At 37.7% G+C, this 25,753-nt stretch overlaps 1 protein-coding gene across 1 annotated transcript in view; it reads right to left on the bottom strand.

Moving 5' to 3' along the window:
• Positions 1-1,950: 1,950 nt before the first annotated feature.
• Positions 1,951-25,753, bottom strand: part of CHCHD6 (coiled-coil-helix-coiled-coil-helix domain containing 6) — a 251,929-nt gene continuing 228,126 nt past the window's right edge. Inside the window, exon 8 of the mRNA XM_032210720.1 lies at positions 1,951-2,466. Coding sequence (XP_032066611.1) covers positions 2,443-2,466 — 24 coding nt within the window. The 3' untranslated portion in view covers positions 1,951-2,442. The remainder of the gene's footprint in view (positions 2,467-25,753) is intronic.

Here is a 25,753-nt window from a genome sequence, read left to right as displayed (position 1 = left end):
ATGATTCCAACAATCATAAGTGTGAAAACCAGTTGTAAATCACTTTTTTTCCAGTGCTGTTCTAAATTTGAATGGTCACTAAATGAATTGTTGTAAGTCAAAGACTACATGTATTGACAGGTGACTGTAGGATAACACAGCATAGCCTATTTCAATGTCTCATAGACCCCCTAAGTACAATACAGGAGGCTAATGTACTAATTTGGAAATGGACAATTTAAGATCCGATCTCTGCACAGCAGTGAAGTTTGGTTCATTGTTCTGTGAGATTAACTGACCTCATAATGGTAGTTCTCTAAAAAAAAAAAAGCAGTTTATAAATTGAGAACTAACCTTGGAAACATGCCATTCCTCTCTAATTCATGCTCTTCTGGCATAAATACAGTACATTTTCCCTTCACTTAACCTAAGAATTGTCTTGCTGTAAATTCCACCTAATCCAATAGCATTCTCTTCAGACTACCAGTCAGTCAGAAAAGAATGGGCCATTCTCATAAGAAGTTTGTTTAACTAAGCCTAAGATACTTAGTTTAGGGCTGTTTAGTTTAATTGTAGACAGGTGCACAGAAAAATACCTTCTCCTTACATTGTCCATTCAGCTATTTATAAAAAATATATACCAGTAAAATAAACTGGGTACTTAGTCTGAAATCGTATGCATATCTACAAGCAGTCGTGTTCTGCTCCTGAGGTAAAATTGCCTACCACATTACTTGATGGAATTAAATAGAAGAATCATATTGTCTCTTGATGGTTTAGAATAATTTCTGTGGATTAATTGACTAAAACCTCTAGTAATGTGTTTACCGAATTCGTAATGAAATGCTTTTCTATTCAAAATGACTATTTCATGTCCCTTACCAAGACTTGCAGTTAAAATTACAGGCATGGAATCCATCCCATTCTCTGATCTAGAAGTCTCTCTTGCTGAATGCCATGAAGAGTGATGTTCTGTTGTGCTCGGAGCAGTAGAGCACATGCAACACGCCATGCTTGTGTTTATTAGAGTCAGGCTGAAGAGGTTATATTTGAATTTATGACTGGATTAGCTTTCCTCCTTGCCTACAAATGAATTCAGGGTTCATTTTCTGAATGATCACATCTGTTTATATTCCGCAGACACCTGCATATCTTGAGATGACAGCATCTGCTTGAATGCTGTAATCAGTTATTTCTCAACAGAGGAATTGCCAATTTGGTAAATAAAGCTCATAATATAAAGAACATGGAAAATGTTATTACGCTTGCCTAAAGGGGAAAAATATCCAAAGTAGGTAGATAAAGAAGCTTCGGCATCTTAAACTTTACAATGTAGAGCTCCTATACTGCAAATTCTGGTCAAAGGCAACCTGGCCAAAAAGACATGTTTTCAAGGAAATAGTACCTGCAAAGGGATGTTTCTTTATTTTTGTCTCCAAGTTTATACTGTAACTGCTTCCAGCATAGAAGAGAATTTTTTAAGATGCGAGCTGTCTCCTAGCTCCTCTGAGCAATTTTATATTTTTTATTATTTGTATCCCACCTTCATTATTATTATATTTTATATTTTTATATTTGTATTCCACCTTTATAATTCAAAGCAGTGAATATATCCAAAACACCTTCCTCCTCCTATTTTCATCACAACAACAACCCTGGGAGGTAAATTGGGCTGAGAGAGAGAGACTGACTGGCCCAAAGTCACCCAGCTGACTTTCATGCCTAAGGGAAGGCTTGAATTCACTGTTGCCTGCTTTCTAGCCTGATGCTTTAACCGCTAAACTAAACAGGTTCCATGGGTATCCCTCCTCTCATGCATGAAAATTCCTCTGAAATGTAAGATCAGCCAGCCTGATACTGATTTACATTTGAATTTACATGGAAACCAAATTCTTCAATAGAAGAACTGAAGCTCAGGTTTTTAGGTTATTTTTTAAACTTTGAATAAAAAAAACACCGGACAATATAAAGTGAACATTAAACACTCTTTATTGTTTTATTTGAATGCCTTGCCCATGGTTAGTCATACATATATACATACAGACTTTATTTTCTAGATGTGTAATTAATTAAAAACAAAAGATGCAAACTGAAATATTGGCTAACAGTAACATTGAACATTTGGCAAACTTTTGGTTTCTGTATTTTTGGGTGGAAGCTTTTGCTTAATATTCCATATTAGAAACAATATTTGCCTGCGGCACTCCTTTTCATGAAAGGGTGTCAGAGGAAGGATGGTTGGCAACATACTTTTCAAGAGCATAGCTTTGCCCAAACCCATTTGGCCCTTAATTCCGAATTCAACCATTGCAACTGACCCGTAGAGGCATCTGTGCAAGGACACAAGGTGCTTTTGTGTGCACTGCTAAAGGTAGAAGGCACTCACTGACAGCAGCACGAAACCGAAAAGATGCTGGCCGCTGAAGAACTTCTGCTGTCTTCACCTGTCTTAGCAGTTGGATTTTAATCAAAGTGGACCAACAATTCCTGAGAGGGGGAGAACAAAAAGAAAGAGAAAGAGTAAGTGTCTTTCCAGTAACTGGATTGGAATGCAGTAAAATATCTTGAAAGCAAACGTTCTTACAATTTGTTTTGCATTGGAAAATTCCCCTGAAATCATGAAACAATACTATATTGAGATGGTGTTTGCTATTATTGCATCAATATCAACAGTCTCCTATGGAAATTTTAGTTTAATATCTGAATGAAACTGCTAGTATAAAGCTACCAGTTTGGGGTGAGGTCAATCAATCAGAATAGAGCTGGAAGGGACCTTCGAGGTCATCTAGTACAGTCCCCTGCTCAAGAAGGAGACTTTATACCAAACTCAAGGCCCATGGGCTGGAGGCATCACGTGCTGGCTCCGCCCCCATTGAGTTTAACAAAGGGGAAAAAAGTTCTGATACGTTACGTAACGATGCAAGTTTGACACCCCTGTTCTATATCATTTCAACAAGTGATTGTCCAGGCTCTTCTTAAAAACCTCCAGTGATGAAGCACCCACAACTTCTGAAGTTCCACTAATTCCACTAGTTAATTGACCTTACTGTTAGGAAGTTTCTCTTTACTCCCAGGTTGCTGAATTCCAAATTACCAAGAGAGGGCATGATCAGGGTGCCATACTCTGGGAAGTGAAGGCAGTATGGAATAGAAGACAGGCCTTTTCTGTTGTGGTCCCAGTATTATGGAGCAACTTACCCTCAGAGACAGGTTTGGATCCTTCCTTCTTGGGGAGGGGGAGGGGAGAGCATGACTAACTTTAGTGTTTTGATTTTTTTAAAATTATTATGTGTGGTTCGTATTTTAAGACAACTATTTTATATTATTATAAAACACCCAGAATAATCAGAGGGGATGGTATCATGTCAATTAATTAATTAGAATTCTTCATTCTGTTGGAAAGGTGATTCATCGACTATAATTTCTTTTCATTTATGGAATGGATACGAAAGTGTTGAGCAAAACGCTATGAAGAAGACTGGTAGCATATATCTCAATAGTGTGCAGGTTTTTTTTTATTACTAAAACTACAGCAGTGATTGGCCCCCGAGGTTGAATACATACATTTCATTATTTGCTAATATTTGTACAAGTTCCTCTCTCTCTCTCTCCCCCTCTCCCTCTCTCCCCACCCCTCTCTCTTCTCACACACACACTTAAGCAGAGTAAGTGAAAGGCCAAGCAGCACAAGCTTCACCCCAGTAATCAAGGACACTAAGCAAGTTGTTGAGTGAAGGAAAGAAATCATAATCTGCCCCTCTCTTATCCTAATCTACACATATTGCTCCTATCAGAGAATCTCTTTCTATAACCTACTTTTTATAATCTGGTTTTGGATTTGCTAAATAAGAAATACTATATAAATGATTTAAACAAAGGCTATCTTAGAATAAACAGGAAGTTCTTTATTATATCTCCAAGTAAATCAGCCCACTTAATATATTGTTTCTCTTTTAATCCAATCAAAGTGAGTCCCTTGCAGCTCAATGATCATGTTTCTGAGATTCACATTAAGAGGAGAAAGGAAATGAAGAATTTGCAAGATCAGCAGCCAGCTAGAAAGGTTTCGGTCAATGAAGTGGAAAGGATAGACTTCTATGGAGATATAACAAAGACACAACCCAGAATCTGGTCATTCCATATTGACAAATGGTTATGATGTTTGACCTCTAGTTGTATCCTCAGGGAAATTCACTTTGGAAGTTCTAGAAGCTAGCAGAAAGAATGCCACATTGTAAGGTTAAATTCTTCACAGATTCAAAACTGGAGAAGCTCCAGAAGCTATTCTAATATTCAATTTAAGCATTTTGCTGAATTTGTAAAGCGTTAAGATGCTCATGATGTTCATTTTAAAAATATGGGAGTGTTGATTCTCCTCATAAGATGTTGTCTCTTAAATCTGCACCAACAATCTGTGTTCTGCTATTTTCAGAAATTTAGGAAAATAATATCAATTGGTATATTTCAACAAACACAACTCCTCAAGCTGAAAACTGTCTGCATGAATCTGGTGATGGGAGTTGTTGAAGTTTATATGCCAATTAGATTATCTTATCGGCATTAGTTTAACAAAAACAAAACTGCATCATAAACAAATTCTAGTCCTTAAAGAAGACCAAAATCAGGGCCAGCCACTGGCTTCCTAATCTGTAGCTCATTTCCCCAAAGGTTGCTGCAAACAAAAGCTGCAGTTGATGGCACTATCAATCAGTAGAAGCTGCACTCAACAAGACACTTGATAAAATTACTTCTGAGAACAAGTTGTGGGTGGAAGGACTAATTACTATTTCTCCCTCATCCTAAAAAAGACAGGTTGGATTCATGAAGGTTATGGAACTGACACTGATTGGAAGCCAAAATGCTTTCAGTGCTCATTAGTCACTGCCAGGTCATTTTTAGTGACGTAATCTAAGGTCCCAGCTCCATCTCTAAGCCTGAACTATTCCAATCCTGAAAACACTGGTATAAGAATCATCCAAATACAGGCAGTCCTCAACTTACAACAATTCGTTCAGTGACCATTCAAAATTACAACACTGAAAAACATGTGACTTCTGACCACTTTTCAGAGTTATGATTTTTGCAGCATCTCCATGATCAAAATTCAGATGCTTGGCAACTGGTTCACATTTATGACTGTTGCTGTGTCACGTGGTCAAAATATCATGTGATAATCTTTTGTGACCTTCTGACAAGCAAAGTCAATGGTGAAGCCAGCTTCACTTAACAACGGATGGCAAGGAAGCTCATAAAATGGGGCAAAACTCATTTAACAAACGTTTCACTTAAGAATAGAAATTTTGGGCTCAATTGCGAGAAATTTTGGGCTCAATTGCGATCGTAAGTAACATCCTTCCCTGACTCTAAGAACTGCGAAAACCTCATTCACTTAAATTGTAAATTTCAAAAGAACTACATTAGAAAATAGTCTCCTGCAGAACAGATATTTTAATGTAAGATGCATGGATTGTTTTGATCTTACTTTTTGACAGCCAAAACTTCCCCTACCTTTTGTACTTTATAAATGATTTTTAATCCTACGCTTTTATGTTTTTTATTATAATATATTTCACATTCATTTGAATATTTCTACAATGCCATACTGAAATTATAATACTTATAATAAATAGATTTAATCTACGTAGTAAAATGCAAGAAGATGTAATTTGTTTTCTCCTATTTCTTTGATGCTCAGTTGGACATCTCATCATGCTGGCTGTTGTTCACATTTAAATCACTATTACTTGCAAGTCTAATGTGTGTCAAGTACCAGAGGCTTCAGACAAATTTTCCAACCCCACTTTCTAAAAAATGCAAAAATGTCCCTGGCTTGCATTTATTGTCGTGCAAATCAGTATAAGGCGGCAATGCTTGATGTAGAGTACTGCAATACTATTCTCTCCATCAATTATTTGAAAATATACGTGCTGGTGCCAAATAGGAGCAGATTTTCTACAATCTATAATGTGCATGTATGTGCATGCCTGTGTGTATTTCAGGTATCTTATCAAGCTATGCTGAAGGGCTAAATTGTTCTTCATTATTATATTTACCATGAGGAAGAAGAGAAGCATTTATGGAATTATCTGGCTCAGGTGCCAAAATATTTAATACGGGAAGCAAAATGCCTTCGTTCTGTCCCTTTAAGGAGGCTGTGTTGCCAAGGCTCATGTCCTTCACGGCAAGGCATAAACCATGAAGCAAGAATCATAACACAACTTCAATAAACCATGTTTAATGCCAGGATTAAAAGTGAGGTGCAGAATTTGGAAACCGCAATAGGAATTTCCAGCCCTCATTTATTACTGAGTTTAATAAATCTCTTTGAACTGCTTGAATCCCTTGTTCTGAGGCCTTTGGCAGCCTGGACCGAGCTGCAGTTTATGAAGGCTCTTTTTTTAATCTCCTGGTCCTTTATGTTTAACATTCCTACCGGCTGTAACACCAAGGTGGCTTTCAATCCCTTTCAGGTGCAGGGAAAAGGTGTGCCCAATTGCAGAAATGGTAACAAAAGGCAGGATGCTGGCAACACAATTGACTCCCCAATATGTGTATCATGAGACATGCATGCATATTTAATCTTTTCTTTGTTCTTATTTTTTGCTATTTTTAAACTTTGAAAAAATATATAAAAAATCCATGTGCCCTTTTTGAATTAAGAAAATTCTGGTGTATACATGTTTGTCTGTCTATTTATCTATCCACCCATTTTTTTTTTAACACAAAGCTTCATCTCTTTTCTAAGCAATGGTCAATTTTTTGTGGTTCTAACTCTTGATAGCCTGGATACCATTTTGCCAACCTCCAAACTGATCAAAATTATAATCAAACACCTCTGTCCTCCATACCCATTTAATCCCCTATCCCCAGCCCCAAATGCAACTTTTCTCTTTCAAATATCATCCTGTTTATTTTGGTTCACTCTTCAACACTGTCTAGACATTTTATAATCATCCCTTTCCTTTTTAAATTGTTAGCTACTCTTAATCTTGTATCACCTGCAGATTTGATCATCTCCTTGATCCCTCTGTTCACCTTACTAATAAAAATAATCTAAGCCTTCTTTTATTGTTTCATTAAAAAGGATATCATGAGAGACTTTGTTGAATATTTTGCAAGGTTAAGCTATAGTAAGTCCATATTGGAAAGACAGTGAGATCTCAGATTTGCTCCCTTTGATTGCTGATAAGATTCTTTACTCTCAGTCTTAAACTTAAACTCAGTCTTTACTAACACAGTGGAAAGACTGATCAATAGTGTTCCATAGAGTCAGCATTTAACGATGTGTTTAAAAATTAGACTCAACAATATTATCTTTTTTATTTCTTGAGTTTATCTTTCTCATTTTTTCTCCCATTTTTATTTCACCCCTCTCCCCCTTTTGAATATTAAGGAAAATAAAAATATTTAACAAATGACTCAATGGATAACATTAGGTTCCTAAGAGAAACAGAATCAAATAAAGATGAAAGCCGGGTACGTGCTATATAAATAATCAGATAAAAGTAATGAGACTAAAATGGTAATAATTTAGAATAAATTTTATTTATAGGGACAATGTATATAGCAGGTTAGGAAGTGTCTGACCCTTCCAACACTAAAAAAGTTGCAGTGGAAGCTATAAAATTGTGGGAATGAGCATATAATCTCCACATAAGGGGTTCAAATGTTACTAGTTACTAGTTACTAGTTACTATATATATATAACTAAAGTCACACATCTGCCTAAGAGGCAATAGAGCACAGGTTCGATTCCCAACATGGGTATGGCTAGCTGATGAGAGCTAAATAGCTTGAAATAGATCTATACTAGTCTCCCTTTATTTATTTATCAGCATAAATATAACATATATATATTCTTGATGTTTGCAATAAAGCAGAATACAGCAATAATGGCAATATGTATTTTGATAAAGATCAATAATTACAATAGCCATTAATAAGGGTAGCCAATTGATTCATTAACTGTTAGTGACGAAAGGTTTGATAGCTTTGAATTGGCATGGTTCATAAAAAAATAAAACCACAGACTATAGAGATAGTCCTCAACTTACGACCACAACTGAGTCCAACATTGCCATTGCTATGCAAGGTAGTTGTTAAATGAGTCACACCTCATTTCACAATCCTTTTGCCATAGTTGCAAGATCAATCACTACAGTTGTTAAGCGGATCATATGGTTGTTAAGCAAATCTGACTTTTCCCATTGACTTTGCTTGTCAAAAGCCAGCTGGGAAGTTTGCAAATTGTCATCGCAGGACCACAGGGTAGTGGAACCATCATCAATACTTGCTAATTGCCAAGCACCCCAATTCTGATCATGTGACTGCAGGCTGCTGTGAAAGTATGAGAACCAGTGATAAATCACTGTTTCAGTTCCACTGTAACTTCAAACGATCACTAAATGAATTGTTCCAAGTGAAGGACTACCTGTTATATACGTTATGGCATAATTATTGATTTTTCTTTGATGCTGCAAATCCGCTATCTTCTTCCAGCTATTAGAAAATACTATCAAGTATAAAGCAATCCTTTAGTTACTGAAAAAGCAACTAAAGGGATTTGGCCAATGCAGAAGTCATTTCCTAGAAATGGTTCATTGTCACTACAACCATCTGAATTCCAATCTTTCCCTCCCTTATGTAATCCTCAATAGTTGCATTGCTAAATTGCCACCGTCCTTGTAAATGTTTGAGTAAAGAGAGATATAATCAACAGACAGCAGGTTGCTTATCGCTTCCAGATGTTTTGCTGTAAAGGCCCCATAAGTCACCCAGATTCTGCTACTGAAGTCTAAGAATTCACATTTCCCAGGGTCTGTTAATCGTCTTTGGCCTTGTCTTCCTGGCCTTTTCCCTTACATTTTATTCACAGGTCTGCTTTCCTCTCGTTGTTTCTTTCTCCATTCATTCCTTTCTAAACATCCAGACAGGAAAATCCTACAGCTTGAAACAGTTGGCAATGTTATGAAACAAGTTTGTTTTGTTTCACAGCTTCATTACATTTAATATCACAGCTTATCATTCTGTAGGATATATTATTTTATGAAGTCAACATGCTATTTGTAAATATTTCTAATCTAGTTGGAGATACTAAAGGTAGACGGCATAGTCATACCTTAGTCCAACTATAAACTATGAGCATCCAAACAGGTGGGGAGTGAGAAAATGAACCCAGCAGGAAAATATTCATTATTTTGCCAATTTTCATCCTATGTTTTCTGCTTAATTATTTGATTCCAGCTACAGATGGATTCTAGTGTACTCTCTGATGACTAGTCTTACACATATAGGAAAATATATTGGAAAGGCAGAGTTTAACCATGTAAGTTCTGCCTCAAATGATAGTCTAGGCTTATCACCGCAAAGATAGCAGGTACAATTCTGTATACATTTTCTTCAGTATAAAAAAATATATGGGAGGCACGTCCTTTATTCTTTTTACTCTATGGGTTTAACTCTTTTGTTCTTTTCTTACATATTTTGAATCTAAATATTTTATATTAATGTCTTTTATGGAAATAAATAGAAAAATTACAAAAAAAAAACACAGGAAAAAAATAAGTGAATCACTGTCATGTTTCCCTGAAAATAAGACAGGGTCTTATTTTATTTTTACACACAAAATATGGCTTGGGCCTTATTATGAGGGGAGGGTTTATTGTTTTGGGGTTGCCGGGCAGCTGCTCTCTTGCGAGTGGGCTCCCAAAGAGCCGGGCACAGCCTCAGGGGCGAATGACTGTGTTGCGCTGTCACAGCAGCACAACACAGCAGCCATGAAGCGACCACATTCATAAGAAACCACCCGGCAAACCCCCTTTCCAGCCGGGCACAGTGCCATTCACTGACCTAGGGGTATCACCAAGCTGTGTGAGCACCTGTTTGCCACCGCCTGGCTCCCGCGGCTTGGCACCTTCGAAATGGCAGTGAATGGTGCTCTGCATGGCTGGAGGGGGGTTGCGCGAGGGGCTGTTCCGCTCTCACTCACGCGCCTGCCAGCCTCATGATGCCCTGGCCCAGCTCTCTCCGCAGACCCAGGGCACCTCCGCCACCGCCGCCACATTGCTTTTTCTGCGCCTTCCAAACAAAGTCTTCTGGCAGTGGCCGCTCTGGGTGTACGCTCTATGGTTGTACACTCAGCCGGCAGCTGGCCCACAACTGGGGCAGTGGCAGCGGCGGAGGTGCCCTGGCTCTGTGGAGAGAGCTGGGCCAGGGCATTGTGAGGCTGGCAGGCGCATGAGTGAGAGCGGAACAGCCACTCGTGCAACCCCCCCTCCAGCCATGCAGAGCACCATTCACTGCCATTTCGAAGGCGCCAAGCCGCAGGAGCCGGGTGGTGGTGAACAGGTGCTCACACGGCTTGGCGATACTCCTACGTCAATGAATGGCAGTGTGCCCAGCTGGAAAGGGGGTTTGCCGGGTGGCTGCTCATGAGCGTGGTCGCTTCATGGCTGCTGTGCTGCGCTGCTGCGACAGTGTAACACAGCCATTCACCCATGAGGCTGTGTCTGGCTCTTTGGGAGCCCGCTCGCAAGAGAGCAGCCACCCGGCAAACCCCCTCTTCAGCTGGGCACAGAGTCGCTCACCAACCTAGCGGTATCCCGAAGGCGCTAAGCAACACAATCACCTTTGCCTCCCCCGTTTCCCGTGGCTTGGCACCTTTGGGATTCCGCTAGGTTGGTGAGTGGCGCTCTGCCTGGCTGGAGGTGGGGGGTTGTCCAGGGGGCTTATTTGCAGGGGAGAGCTTTGCCCACCAGAAAAATGTGTCATGGCCTTATTATCATTATTACTGTAATTTCGGGGAAACACGGTAGTTGTTAAGCTAGTAACACAATTGTTAAGTGAATCTGGCTTCTCCATTGTCAGAAAGTTGCAAAAGGTAAATCGCATGACTCCTGGGACACTGCAACTCTCATAAATACAAATCAGTAGCCAAACCTCTGAATTTTGTTTATGTGCCTTATGACCACTGCAGCAGGGATGCTGCAGTCATCATGAGTGAAAAACAATCATAAGTCACTTTTTTTCACTGTCATTATAACTTTGAGCAATCATTAAACAAATGGTTGTAAATCAAGGACTATCTGTATTTTTAAATGTACCTTGGTGTGAAAAGTAATTAATAATTTTCCAAGATTGCAAAATATCATAAAATCTTTGCCAAAGAAAAATACACTAAGCAATTCTGTTATTAGTAGATAAAATTGCCTTTCCAAAAACAGACAAGCCATACATTTTTTTCAATCCAATCCTTGATATTAGGAATATTACTACTCCTCCAATTTCTCAAAATAAGCATTTTAGCAACTTCTTAAGTCTGATACCTGATGCTTTTTTTAAAAAATTGCTCAGTTTTGCTTTGACCAGCTGCTGTTTCTCCTGAAAAATGCCCCCATATCAGTAAGGTGCTTTTAGCATAAATGTTTAGTACAGAATTCCTTCCCTTCTGTACTAAATTTATTTATATTCAAGATTACAAGTTCCTTCTTTAGTGAGGAAAAATAATGAAGAGCACAGCATAGGACCTAGAGAGTTACTATGGAAAATAAGGAAGATAACCCTGACAGAGATGTGCAAACTACATTGTCAAGTTGACAAGGAATAACACTTGTTCTAAAACCATGAATATCCAAATAGCATTTAAAGGGGCTCAGGCATCTTCCTAATTCACTGAAGTACAAGTATAAATACAATCCAATACAATCAGACTTGCAATATTCTGTTATTATAACCAGTGTCAATAAAAATATTGTAGCTACCTGTGGAGTTGCTTTCTAGATCTGGTCTTACCTACTGTGACTAACGGGTACTTAATACACAATTCTCTACCTGCAAAGCTTTTTAAACCAACTGATCTTTACTCTGCTTGCAATGTGACCACCAGTATATTCACATATCATTATTTGGACACTCCAAATAATGTAATTGAGAATGGAAGTGGGATGATGTAATGCTTGTATTAATAGTTTGTGCCCTGAATATCATAGAGAACAGTAGTGCCCACTGCCCAGTCATATGTGTTTATTTATTAAAGAGAATCTCTGTGTTGAATCATTCCTGTTTTTCATACCTCATAAAAAAGGCAGTGACATACAACTATACCCCCTCACATCTTCACATGATGGAATAATTCATATCCTCTATTGATCTCTAGATATTCTACACCTCACCTGTTTGTTCATGCATTACAACATATTGATTTTCCTAGCACAATTGCTCTGATCACTGTTACCCCCTGGGGAAAGCCTAAATTATTGCTTCACTTGGAACAAGCCTTTTTAAAAAACCTGTGGTGAAATCTCATCAGTGGTGGGTTGCAGGCGGTACACTCTGGTGCGGGCATACCAGTGCCTGCCGGGAGCACTGAGTACCGTTTCGGTATGGTGCTCTGGAGGGCCCACCCGCTCGCCCACCGTCCTTCCCTTTATTTGAGCTCTTTGGTGCTTCCATGCACGCGCACGGAGCGTACGCTGCCTGCGCGACACTCCGCCGAGCAGCTGAAGTGTCGCAGGAGGTGAGGATGTGTGCGCGCGCTGCACATATTCATGTGGTGGCCACCGAGCCCTGTTGCACCATACCGGTTGCAACAGGATCCAGAACCCACCACTAAATCTCACCCATCCCCAAGAAAAAGCCAAAAAGAAAGACAAAAGGCTGACTCTCATGCTTCTTCCAAATATTCTTTTCCAATGAGTCATGGCAAGGAAAAAAAACCTCTGAAAACTGAAAAGCGCTGTGAAAGGAATACTGTCTAATTTTGCTATGGGTCACTATTGTGACAATGACTGCAAATTAACACAAAAAGATAATACCAAAAACTGCAGGTGTTTTTATTTTTTGTCTGTACAACTCCTCGCTTTAAAAAAAGTTATCATTTATATAATATTTTAGGTAACTTTTCAGCACTCTGATGAAGCAATATGCTTATGGAACAGAATATGAAATCATCTGATGAGTATAGAACTCTCCCAAGCCTCACTCATTTTTTAGCTATTTGTTCTAAGGTAATGCAATAATGATTGCCTTAACTTGTAACAGAATAGTGATGAATGCATGTACAGGCATCTCTTTTCATTTCAAGCTACTTTTAATCATGCATTATCAATTTCAGCATGGAGAGGCCATTGGTATATATGGGGGTGGAGGTAAAGAATGAATTTAAAAGATTTAAGTAGCACATCTTTAAGGTATAGCAGAAGGAGATCTGATGATGAAGTTCTTTGCCAAAAGTGTAGAGATTCTCAGTCATCCAGGTCATGGTTGTCCCAAAAGTGCTTTTTCTGGAGGCATCTGGACTTCCTTGATTTTCTTTTGAAGACCTTTCACTTTTCATCCAAGAAGCTTCTTCAGTTCTGACAGGATAGTGGGGAATCCTTCTATTCCTCACTATCCTGTCAGAACTGAAGAAGCTTCTTGGATGAGAAGTGAAATGTCTTCAAAAGAAAAAAACAAGAAAGTCCAGTTGCTTCTTGAAAAAGCACCTTTGGAAGTTCTTTGCCAGTTACCCCGAAATACAAAACTTTTATGTTTATTAATATTTTAAAAGTTGCAAAAACTTTACAGAGAAGAAATGGCAGATTAAAGATGGTTCTTTGTAAAATGGAGCCAACAACTGCAGTAGAATAAAGAACTGGTGAGTAGAATGGCTCTTTATTAATTCCTCTCTAGATAAGAAAAGGACTAGAGATCGTGCAAAGTAGCAGTTTCTGTGGGTTTAGAATTCTGCAAGATGAGGGACTAGCCATCTTGCTCAAATTGCAGTTGACACCTTTGAACAGAACTTTTTTATTTTTCTTTAAAAAAACACAAATATGTCATCATTTGTCAATCATTAAGACATTGAAGTACAATTTTTTTGTTGTTGTTGTGTGTACCCCTCCCTCCCTCCACCCCCCACCCCCTCCTCCTTCCCCCCCCCCCGACTTCCCAGAACCCGTACACGGTATGGATTTTTAACTAACACAGTCTAAAATCTATTGAGAAAAAAGAAATAAAGAAATTAATGACATTCTAGATTGACCTTAGCTTCTTCTTACTGAACTGACTTTTAACAGTTTAAATCATTTCTGATCTTAAGCATAGGCTAACTGGAATTTCTTAGTGCCGTATTTATTTTGTATATAGTCAATCCATTTTTTCCAGTCTCGTTTATATATCTCATTTGAATGATCTTTGAGATATGCCGATATTTTAGCCATTTCAGCTAAGTTTGTTACTTTCAATGTCCATTCTTGGATTGTAGGCAAGTCTTCCTTCTTCCAATATTGCGCCACCAACAGTCTTGCTGCAGTTATCAGGTGCAGAATCAAATTGGTCTCTACCACTGTAAAGTCAGTACATATACCTAGTAAAAATAACTGAGGACTAAACTTTATCCTTCTTTTAAAAACATTTTGCATGACCCACCATATTTTTATCCAAAATGCCTTAACCTTTTAGCAGGTCCACCATATATGATAATATGTAGTTGACACCTTTGAAAGGACATTTATGTTTGCCTACTTCCTTTCCTAATCATTTTTGGAAACCGCTTTTAAACTACTTTTCAGCTATTAGAAATCTTTGGGTCAACAAATTTTATAGCACTGGGTAAGTTTCCTTCAACCGTTAACAAAAATAGTTTTAACTACAAGTTTACGAACATTTCATTTTCTTTCTGCACCTTTAATTTTTTAAGTTATATTTTTTATTTTACTTTGTATTAGTTTTTATTCTGTAATTGCAATTAAGAAAGTTGTTAAAAATTTGATTTTTCAAACAAGCATTCAAGAATTAGAGATGTGGTAATTATACGTGTAATCATTATTTATTACAATTTTAAGATGTTAATATTTCATAGATGGTATTTATTGTTAAATATGTATGTTATATTAATCAGGAAAGCAGGGGATTGGGGACCTCACATAGAATAGATCATTAATTAACAGAATCTGAAATCTGAAATAACAGTAATATCCAGCCATAGATAATTATTTACAATGTGGTTTGAGGCAATAAAATTGTATTAACCACAAAAAAAAGTGTAATTGTCTCTAGCGTTCCAAAATTACAGTGAGCCAAATTGACCTACCGTATACTTGTTCTTTCCTTTTTGCATCCTGAACAATTATTTCACATTTTTCTGTAAACACGTGGCATGAAACACAACAGCCATTGTTACTTTACAGAAAAAGTTTATAAAACACAAAATGTCTACTACCTTCCAATGCAACTGGATTAACCCCCACTGCTCTTCGTGTTCCCTAGACCCCAGAAGGGATAAAGGATTCCAATTGACACATGATGTTTTCTGAAGTGGAATAATGAAAACCTGCAAAGATTCCTTTCAGGTTTTAAGGGGATTAACAGGAGCTTTATAAGTATTTATGAGTAAACCTCAGCTAGTAGTACACAGAAGGAATTCTTTCCTTTCAATTCTATATAAAGTTCGGTTAATCTCACCCAGGGATATAACAGAACCTCCTTTATGCACAGTGTAACTTGAAAACAGTTACAAAATGGAAGACAGGTTAACAATATCGGGAAGGGTTGGGGAAAAAATGTTTTCCTAAGGTCACTAAATGAAGCACGACGACTGTACATTTTGCAAACAAAAGCAAACTGTTTCATCTCAAGGGCAGGCAAATACAAGAAGATTCAGTGAGACGAAAAGGCTACCTTTCTCTGTACCAGTGTAGTTTCTGTTGTTAAGCAAAGGTGTTAAGTCAGTTGTGCCTAATTTCACAACCTTTATTTGCCATGGTTGTTAAGCAAATCACTGCAGTTGTTAAGTGAAACATATTTTTGTTAAGTGAATTTGGCTTTCCCCAGTGGCACAGTGGTTAGAGTGCAGTACTGCAGGCTACTTCTGCTGAGTGCCGGCTACCTGCAATTTGGCAGTTCAAATGTTCAAACCAGTTTGACACCTGACAGTTTTACACCTGTGCTGCATATTCTGCCCTACAGTATATGCAGCACAGGTGGGAGGATGGTGTGTATCTAAGAGAAGAATGCCTTTAGATGCTATTCTTAATTCTCTTCTGCTCCTTGACCTAGTGAAATTTCATCCAGAAGCATTATGAGCTCAACTTCCTTTGTTTAACTGTTCACACTTTTATTAAATTGTTGCCTTCAGCAGTCTCTGTTTTTATTTGTATAAGATCTATATTTATCTTGTGTGTAGGTGCCAATGTTGCCCCCATTCCTCCTTGGTAGAAAAACAATGTGTTGGCAAGGATGGAAGCAATCAGAGACAGAAAATATACCCACTCTGTATGTATCTCAGAAAGACTAGCTTAAATTTTAATGAGCTTGCAGGTGGAAAAAATGACTTAGGATATGAAAGGAAGTAATCAGGTTGTACAAGCAAAACTACATTACAGTGAGGCCATTCTCTTAAACTGCTACCAAAGCCTCTTTCAGTAACAAAGCCTTGGAATTGAGCTATTAGGCATAGATACCCTGCTTATATCTGAGCTGTCCCCAAAGGGCAAGAAACTCACAAGTGTAAAAAAACCTGAAAACAAATCAGACGGTTTTACCTGCTGTATTTAAATTCCTCAGTAAGTCCTGGGAAAGCAGCCAGACAAGGGTGGGGATGTAGTAGGCTGATGTTGTCAAGACTATGAGATATGAGGAAGGTGACCAAGTGTATGACTACAAAAATGAAACACTGAGAGGAAGCATTATCCTCAGTATGGCAGTACTGTACCTGTATCTGCTACCAGTGGCATGTGGGAAACAGTAGGTTGATTTGGCAGACAAAGTCTGGATTAAATATCCTAGCTTGCTTAGAACAGCACAAACATTGGCCTTAGGTTGTGCTTGAGGAATCTGCCCCCAAATCTGCCCAAATTGACCAGCATTTTGTCTTGCCATTAGCAGAACTGATAACCCAATCTTCTCTATCTTATTTTAAAAGCATTATGCATAAATTGTAAGCGAAGTCATGATGGGCTGCAAAGGATAATATTCATGGGGCATCTCTGATGAACACTTAATACAGAAGATTGTAATTGTAACATGGAATGCAAAGAACATGAATTACTGTATAAAAGAATCAACATGCATACAATATACCTATAATTGTAAAAATAAATGAAAGATGAAGATTATAATAGATGTGAAACTGGCCTAATCTTGTGGAAGGGAACTGATAAATATATGTATAATGCAGAAATGAAAAAATAGATTTATAAATGAAAGAAATATATGCATTTTCTCTCACCCACATTCTCACCCACACACACATACATACATACATGCATACATACATACATTTATATGTGTATGCATGCCAGAAAGTATGATTCAACATTATGAACATTTAGATGATATCTGAATTGCTGTCATTTAAATTGTTAATAGAAACTCAACAGATCATTACAATTTCAAATTATACTCTAATAAACCATGATTATGAAAGAACCAGGGATATGTTTGGGGGGTAACTGTGAAATATTTAATTTGGGGGGAAAGGTGGCATGAATGCGCCACCAAGAGCCAAGGTGGCGCAGTGGTTAAATGCAGCACTGCAGGCTACTGCTAGATCAGCAGGTCAGCGGTTCAAATCTCACCGGCTCAGGGTTGACTCAGCCTTCCATCCTTCCGAGGTGGGTAAAATGAGGACCCAGATTGTTGGGGGCAATATGCTGACTCTCTGTAAACCGCTTAGAGAGGCCTGAAAGGCCTATGAAGCGGTATATAAGTCTACTGCTATTGCTATGAATGGTTCACGGGAATGAGATCATGGGATGCAAGTAGCCCTCGACTTATGCCCCCAATTGAGCCCAAGATTTCTGTTGCTAAGTGAGTTGTTGTTAAGTTAATTTTGCCCCATTTTGCCACAGTTGTTAAGCGAATCACTGCAATAGTTAAGTTTAGTAACACAGTTGTTACTAAACCCTAATCAGACTGCAGGAAGAGAAAGTACATGAACAGAATATGAAAATAAATCACTCTCCCAACAAAATAAATAGGAAAGTGGCATAAGACAAGAAGCTGTAGAAAAATGAAAAAAAAAGTTATAAAGTGCCACAGAAGAGTTACACTATTGAGAAAGAAAAGAAAGAAAGAAGAAAGACCATCAAGGTCCCTTCCAACTCTGCTATTGTATTGTATTGTATTGATTGTTAATGGACTGAAGTGAAAGAAGCTGTGGATAGCAATAGCAGTAGACTTAACAATCCTTAGTAGGATTGGGAATGGGGACAAAATGTAAGAATGGGAGATATATATCCTACAATGCAAATAAAAAGATAATTGCAAGCAATGGTGTTAAAAAGAACAAAGGACAGTTAAGAGTAAAAAAAGGTAGAGAAAATGAAGAATGATTTTGATGTTAATAAATTGTTTTGGACATAGATGAAGAGGGATTCTCCATTGCTTTAAAAATAAAAGCAATGATTGATTTGGGACAAAGAGGATGGTAGAAGGATTGGTTTAGAAATGATGCTGTATGTTAAGGAGTATAACTGAAATAAATATCACGTACAAGAACCAAATTAAAAAAGGAAATCAGACCTTCTGGAGTAACTGATGGCCCTTATGCACATAATAATTAAACTACACAGGGATTATTTTGTTATATCTATATCTGAGAAGATTTCTGATTGATAGGGTATGAGAAGTGACAATGAGCAAAATCTGAGAACTATGGTGTTATTTTATACCAGCCAGTGGATATAAAGAATTTTGCTCTTCCTAAAATGAGAAATATAGAAATATAAATATGAGAAAAAGAAAATTTATTTTATATTGTTGATTCAGAGAAAGCATATGGAAAAAGTGAATAGGGTTGCATTCTGGAACATTTTGTGCAAATGTAGAATTGAGAGGTAGTTGATATATACTGTATAATGGAAGTAAAGAATAAATGGAAAGCTTAGTGAAAGTTTAACAACGAATAATGAAAAGAAAGAAAGAAAGAAGAAAGACCATCAAGGTCCTTTCCAACTCTGCTATTGTATTGTATTGTACAATACATAAGATGAAAATATGGGATCTCTCCTTGTTTTTCTCATACATTTATGAAAAAAAATATACAAGGAACGCTTGTGGTGACATCAGACATGTTGATTGGGGACATGAATATGTGTTCAATAATATATGCACACAATGCTAAGCTGCTGCATCTGAATGTTTTGCAGTGAATATTACATATACTACATGATGTAATGAGCTGCACAGATCTGAAAATTAATCTATTGAAGGCCAAACAGTTTCATACTCCCTGGGTGTCTTCCTAAAAACATCCTGATAATTCAGAAACAATGATGTTTTGCACCAGGCCAAATATAACAGAGTAGAGACTCCAACTGAATGCTCCTGCTTATGTGATCAAGGCATTTACAAGTTATAATGTAGTTTTAGAAGGTTATACAATAATAAACGTATAAGATGAAGCAATTCATTTTCAATAACCGCAAAGAAGTTATGGTCTTAATCCTAGAACTTCCTCTAATGTGGCAATGTCTTATATTATGCTTGCAATCAGACAGGTTTAGTAGTTTATATAACAAACAAAATTACAACTCCTAGCTTTATCGTTGAACACAACACACTTGACTTGTAAATCTTGCACTGGCAAAAGAAAAGCGGTTACAGAAGAGAAGATCTAAACGTCTAAATCACAAAAAGAATATTTCAGAGGTGAAATTTCCCATTAAAGCAAAATCAACTCACACATTTTTTTCCCAAATCAAGTACTCCGATGACTGAATTTTATGACAGGATCCAATAATGACCTAATTATGAACAGAGGCTTCTTATCACTCAATAGAGAAAATTTGGTTTTAATGCAATGGAAATATGGCATCTGCAAAAAAAAAAAAAAAAAACCAACCCATAGCTATTGAACATTTTTTAGAAAAAAAAAATTAAATTCTTAGAAATAGACTAGCTATTGGGAGGGGAAAAATGAATTAGGACATAGGCTGGAAAGAGCATGCAATATAGGTATTATGCAGAAGCAGGTTTGTATTTACTAAGACAAGTCTTAAACTTGCAGAAATGGGTAAAATTCTGCAAAGTAGGATCAATGAGAGATGAGAATTATTACATTTTATTTCCATAATGACATAAATGCTGCTACTTTGAGTTCTGCATATTTGCCGGCTCTATTTCTGTCCTTGGCTACACACTTGAAAATAAATGATTTACTTTGACAAAGGTACCGAGATTGATCAAGATAAATGTTAAAATTAAATGAGGAAAAAGAAAAAAAAACAGCTACCAAGTTTCATAAATGAAAGGCAAACATTTAAGGAAAGGAATATTTCAAGATGTTGAAAGACTTCTCATTTTCTCCATCCTTGATTTGGAAGGGAGAGGATTGGTCTTAAAATGGTTTGGATCTAGTTCATTTATAAACTTACATGCTTTAAAATATAAAAACCTTTAAAATATGTAATTGATTTAAAAACTTGATATTAACATTAGTGTCTTTGGAATAAGGAATCCAGAACTGTAGATTACAGAATTAGGACACACATCCTGATGGATCAAATGAATGCCTTATGATTAAACTCAATGAGAAACAAACTTTTAAATACACATTTGGGTCAAATAATTAAGTCAACTGCTACTGAATGCATTATTTACAATAGGTACTTGGAAATGTCTGGGTTTTTTCTTTCTTGCTTTCTTTCTTGCTTGCTTTCTTTCTTGCTTGCTTTCTTTCAGACTAATGATAATGTCAGCTATTCTTCCCAAGTTAAATAAAATGAAACATCCAAATGTGTGTTTCTGTTCACTCATACTAAAACAGGTGGTAGGAATTTAAATGAAAATTATCCACAGATAATTTCAAAATCATTCGAGTAATGTAACATGATAAATATTAACTCCTACACTTAACTGCAAAGAAAGCAAGTACTTTCAAAACACCGATTGTTTTGAAAGATCTAATTTTGCCTTAATTGAGAAGTTCATTAACTATTTAATGAAGCAAAAATACTAATGAACTTTTGCAGTATTCAAGTAGACTCCTCTCTCCAAAAGCCTTATTTTTCTCTTTCATTCTTATCTAGTCTATGGATCACCCTGCCATACTGGGAGCATTTACAGTTGATTATATTGTATTGAAAATAACCTCTTTTCAGCTCTATGCCTGCAGATATAATTCCATTATATTTGATATCAATATAAGAAAGGAACTTAAGGCATGTTAGAGGAGAACTTTGAGCACAAACTGAAACAGATATGATTTACTACTTGTTACACAGTCTATAGTGGAAAAACAGAATGGCTTTAATACTGAAATAAATCCAAACTTTGCTTTGAACTTGCTGATGACAACTTTCTCAGCCATAGCTTTCTACTTGTTAAACTGGAATCAACATGGTAGAAGAAGCAGTATCAAAATGCTTAATGATACACACAGCCGATGTGCATTAGAAGACACTGTGACAGAAGAAGAAAAATGCATCATATTATTATATTATTTAGCTTTATAGCACAGCCAGAAGCTCCGCTCCCCACACATACTTATATAGGCAGGTTTATGGATGGCCTTCAATGGATCCTTGATTTCCAACCAACCATGCCAGAGTTGTTAGTAACTAGGAGCTCTCAACAGGAGGCCTTAAATTATAGCAATCAACACTGACAGAATTGAAATAAGTCCGTCTCTGCTTTTTCATTGGTCTGCAAAGTAAGTAATCAAAACACCATCACTCTCCCTGCAAATCAACCCACCCAAAACAAAGAGGACAAGGCAGCTATTTGACTTGTGGCAAGCTTTTTCATTTGTCCCACTCCAGTTACTATGGCATTGGTCCAGACAACTTGCTCCCCTTTTCATGAACTCTGCGGTGGGCATTTCTCTAAAGCTGCCTATCATTTCCTTATCAAACAGGAAAAAGGAAGGATCACTTGAGACACATCTCAGCCACACTAAGATTTCACTCTCACAATGGGCTGTAAGTGCCCCTATAATGTTAGCTTTTAAAATCATGTGTTATTATCTGCAGTTGCCATTCAATCTGCAAAGAATAAAGCACTGGGGGTCTCAAGGTCCACACAATAACTCTGTGCATTTGCCAGTGATTGGGCAAACAAAGCTACCATGTTTTAATTATATTGGAAACCTTTCTGTTGTGTGAGTCTGGCAGGATATGTCCATGCCTGTATGTAATACAGGCAGGTGAGTAACACTGCCCATGAATGGGCTAGTTACTTTACTAAGATATGCTTTAGTATCTGGCAGTGCAAATTTGTCTTTTAACAATTACTTACAAATGTTGCTTGTGTACAAAAAGGACCATGAGTGAGTATATACCTGAAGTCTAAACTTTTCAGAAAAAGAAAGCTCCCTTGGATTCATAAATCCAGCTGTGAAACTTTTAATATATTTGATGTTGTTATAAAGTTCACAGTCACAAGAAACAGCAACTGATCCAACTGAGTGGGATCCAGGACAGATCTTGTCTGGAGGAAATGTACTTTTTTCTGGATGCCTCCCAAGGCTATATTTCAAGATATAACCCCAAGCAGACCAACTGAAGTGCAGTTCTAGTGCATGCACTTTTAATTGTATTTTGGGGTACAGGAGTTCAAGGTAACATAAAGAGACTGAAAAGTCTGTAAAAGCAAGCAGAGTAAAAAAAAAAGTGGGCAATTTCTCCAGCAGGCAAATGGTAAAGATGCATTTAGGACTTTAGATGTTTCTCTAAGTTGCCTTTGCAAGAAATCTGGACTCAGCGACCCAGGTTATCAATCCAGACCAATGATGGCTAACCTTTTTGTCGTCACATGCCGACAGTGTGTGCATGCACACCCATAATACAATGAGCGCACGTGCCCCCTGCACCCCCATTGTGCATGAGTATGGAACACCCCAGTGCGATCTACCCCCCATGAATATGCATGACCCTTGTGCGACCCTCCCTCCCCCCACACATGCGTACGCATCTCCTGCATGCGCCCCACCCCCTGCAGGTGTGCAGCAGAGAGCCAAAAACCAGTTGGCCAGTGGGAGGCGCACACATGCATTGAGCTGAGCTGGGGCGATGGCTCACGTGCCCGTAGAGAGGCCTCTGCATGCTACCTGTGGCACATGTCTCATAGATTTGCCATCACAGGTCTAGACAGTAAATGGCTTTGATGGACTACAGAAAACCTCATCTCTTTCTGACAGAGAAACAAATTGTTGTAAGAAAAAAACACAATATAAAATTTCACAGTCACATTTGTGCTGCTTCATTGGTTTACTTTCATTGCTTGAGAGCTTTCCTAACTTTTACTGTACAAAAAAGCAATGTCGCATTAACTGACTTCTCCACAATTAACACATCAAAGCTAACTTTTTCTGGTCCCTAGCTGATTCCAGAGAGCGAGAGAGAGGGATTTTCTAGCCCCAAATAGCTACTGCTGCAAATCCATAGGCAAGGATAAATAAAAATACTGAGCTAGTTTTCTTGATGAGTCAAACATATAAGAGCCATAGATTCCTAATCCATCAATTTTCCTCAGCAGTGACCATTTAAGCAGAACTCTTTAATTGCTTTTACAAAACACGAACAACATATCCTCTCAATCCTCTGGTGAGCTATTGGAGCCCAGATATAGCAATACATGTATAAGATGCCAAGGCAGAAATTAATGCACCACTTAGGAAATTTAAAAAAAAAGAAGTCAGAGGTGAACTGTTTCTCCCAGGATCAAATAGTAAATCAGAACTGAAATAAGTGCTTCAGCTTCTTGTGCTTCAACCAAAAAGTCCATTCTTTTCTCTCTCTTTTTCTCTCTTTCTCTTTCTTTCTCTCTCTCTCTTTCCCTTTCTTTCTTTCTCTTTCTCTTCTTTCTCTTTTTCTTTCTCTTTTTCTCCCTTCTCTTTTTCTTCCCTTTGTTCCATTTCCTTCCTTCCTTCCTTCCTTCCTTCCTTCCTTCCTTATCAAATTCTCTGGGTGCCATCTCTGTTCTTCCTACATGCACAAAATAGCACACGATAGTGTTCAAGGTTCTATGATGAAAACCTACCCATTGTCAATTCATTAAGGAAGAGATGCAGCACACAGTGCATTTAGTTATATTTTTTTCACCCTCCTGAGACCTTACTTTCTCAGCAGCCCATTAATCGCCCCATCCACTGATCAATTCATTATGTCACTAATATCATACTCCTTTTCACAAGACAAAAAGAAAAAAAGCTTAAAAGAAATGTGAGAACTGTACTTGATATATGAATATTGTTTGACAACTAAAAGCATCACTCAAACAATGCTCAGTTTAGTGTAAAGTATGGAGCATGAAACTGGCATATAGGGCTCCCTTAGTATTTATGAAGGGAAAATGTTAGAGTTCTCTACAAAATATTTTCTCTGACACGGACATAAATTGGCTAAGTACTAGTGGAAAAACACTCCATTTACAGTCAAAAACAAATATAGATACTAGTGTTATAGGCGCAAGATTTAATAAAGGCTTTTAAAATTACATTTGGGTTCCAGAGAGGTGGTAGCAGAGGTGGTATTCAGCCAGTTCTGACAGGTTCTGGAGAACCGGTAGCGGAAATTTAGAGTAATTTGGAGAATTGGCAAATAGGCTGCTCTGCCCCTGCTGCCTCCCAGTTGATCTTCTTTTGTTGCCCTGATCAGGAGAAAGGAGCTGGAAAGCAGGTTAGTGGGGTGGGGAGGGAATGGGGACTTTGCAGTAACCTTCACCCAGGAGTGGGGATTTTGCAGTATCCTTCCGCTGCCACATCTACAAAGCCATGCCCACAAAGCCACGCCACACCCACAAAGCCACACCCACAGAACCTGTAGTAAGAAAATTTGAATCCCACCACTGGGTGGTAGGTAGTGGTACATACACGGTTCATGTGTACTAGGTTCTAGGATCAGTTTATAACATCTTTAGTTAAAATCCTTGAAATTCTGGAGCAGTGTTCCAGTCAGAGCAGACAATATTGTGCTCAGTGGGTAACAAGATAGATTCGGCTGGATAAAAGGCAGCTTCTTCCTATATAGTACTGATAAACCTCACTTTGAAATAACCCTTGAAAAATGGGGTTGCTGATCTTTAAATGTTATTTCACAATTGTCTTCAATGTCTTATCACAAGTCAAATGCACTAATAGAATAAGCTTGGAGGTGAAATAATAGTCCCCCCCCCAATTTTGACTTCTAGAATTTACTACAATATGAAATAGTCAGAATGAATTTGAACACCTGTCTCTTAAGTTTAGTTATTAGTTTATTAGTCATTCTGATTTTCCTTCCACATTTTGAGTAAATCTGATTTTTGGCAATGTTTGGGATAATAATGGAAAAAAAACCTATATAATTTAAGGCTATTCCGTATAGTTGGCAGCCTACAGGTCACCTGACTAGGATTATGATTAATCCTCAATTCAGTACTTTGCTATTAGCAAAATGTCTGAGTAACCATTCTGCGATCAAATATGCAATGTGATCTGTAAGACAAAGAAAGTGAGTGTTGGTCCTACCTGAACACTGTTTCCCCTCAAACGGGGCTAGAGAACATAGAGCATCACACACTGTACATGTATACAACATAGAGTAAATAGCAGCATGTTAAAACAATTGTCACGTTGGGGTGCCGAACCACTCTGAGTTTGGCAACAATGGAGAGTAGCTGAGGCACAGCAAACATAGGCAGGGCTGGAACTGATCCTAGGGAAAATCTTTGTTTTTAAAATTACATTAAAGCTCTTTTAGGTTTATGCTACAGTTAAAGACGAGAAACCACTGTGCCAATTTCAAGTTGCCCTACCCCTGAAATTTAATAATGTTGGTAATGCAGATGGAAGGGGCTCTATGGGTCATTGGAGAGT

Source organism: Thamnophis elegans, chromosome 2, assembly GCF_009769535.1.
Source record: "Thamnophis elegans isolate rThaEle1 chromosome 2, rThaEle1.pri, whole genome shotgun sequence".
NCBI classification, from domain to species: domain Eukaryota; kingdom Metazoa; phylum Chordata; class Lepidosauria; order Squamata; family Colubridae; genus Thamnophis; species Thamnophis elegans.
The sequence above is the reverse complement of the archived record's forward strand: the minus strand, read 5'-3'. Positions and strand labels throughout refer to the sequence as shown.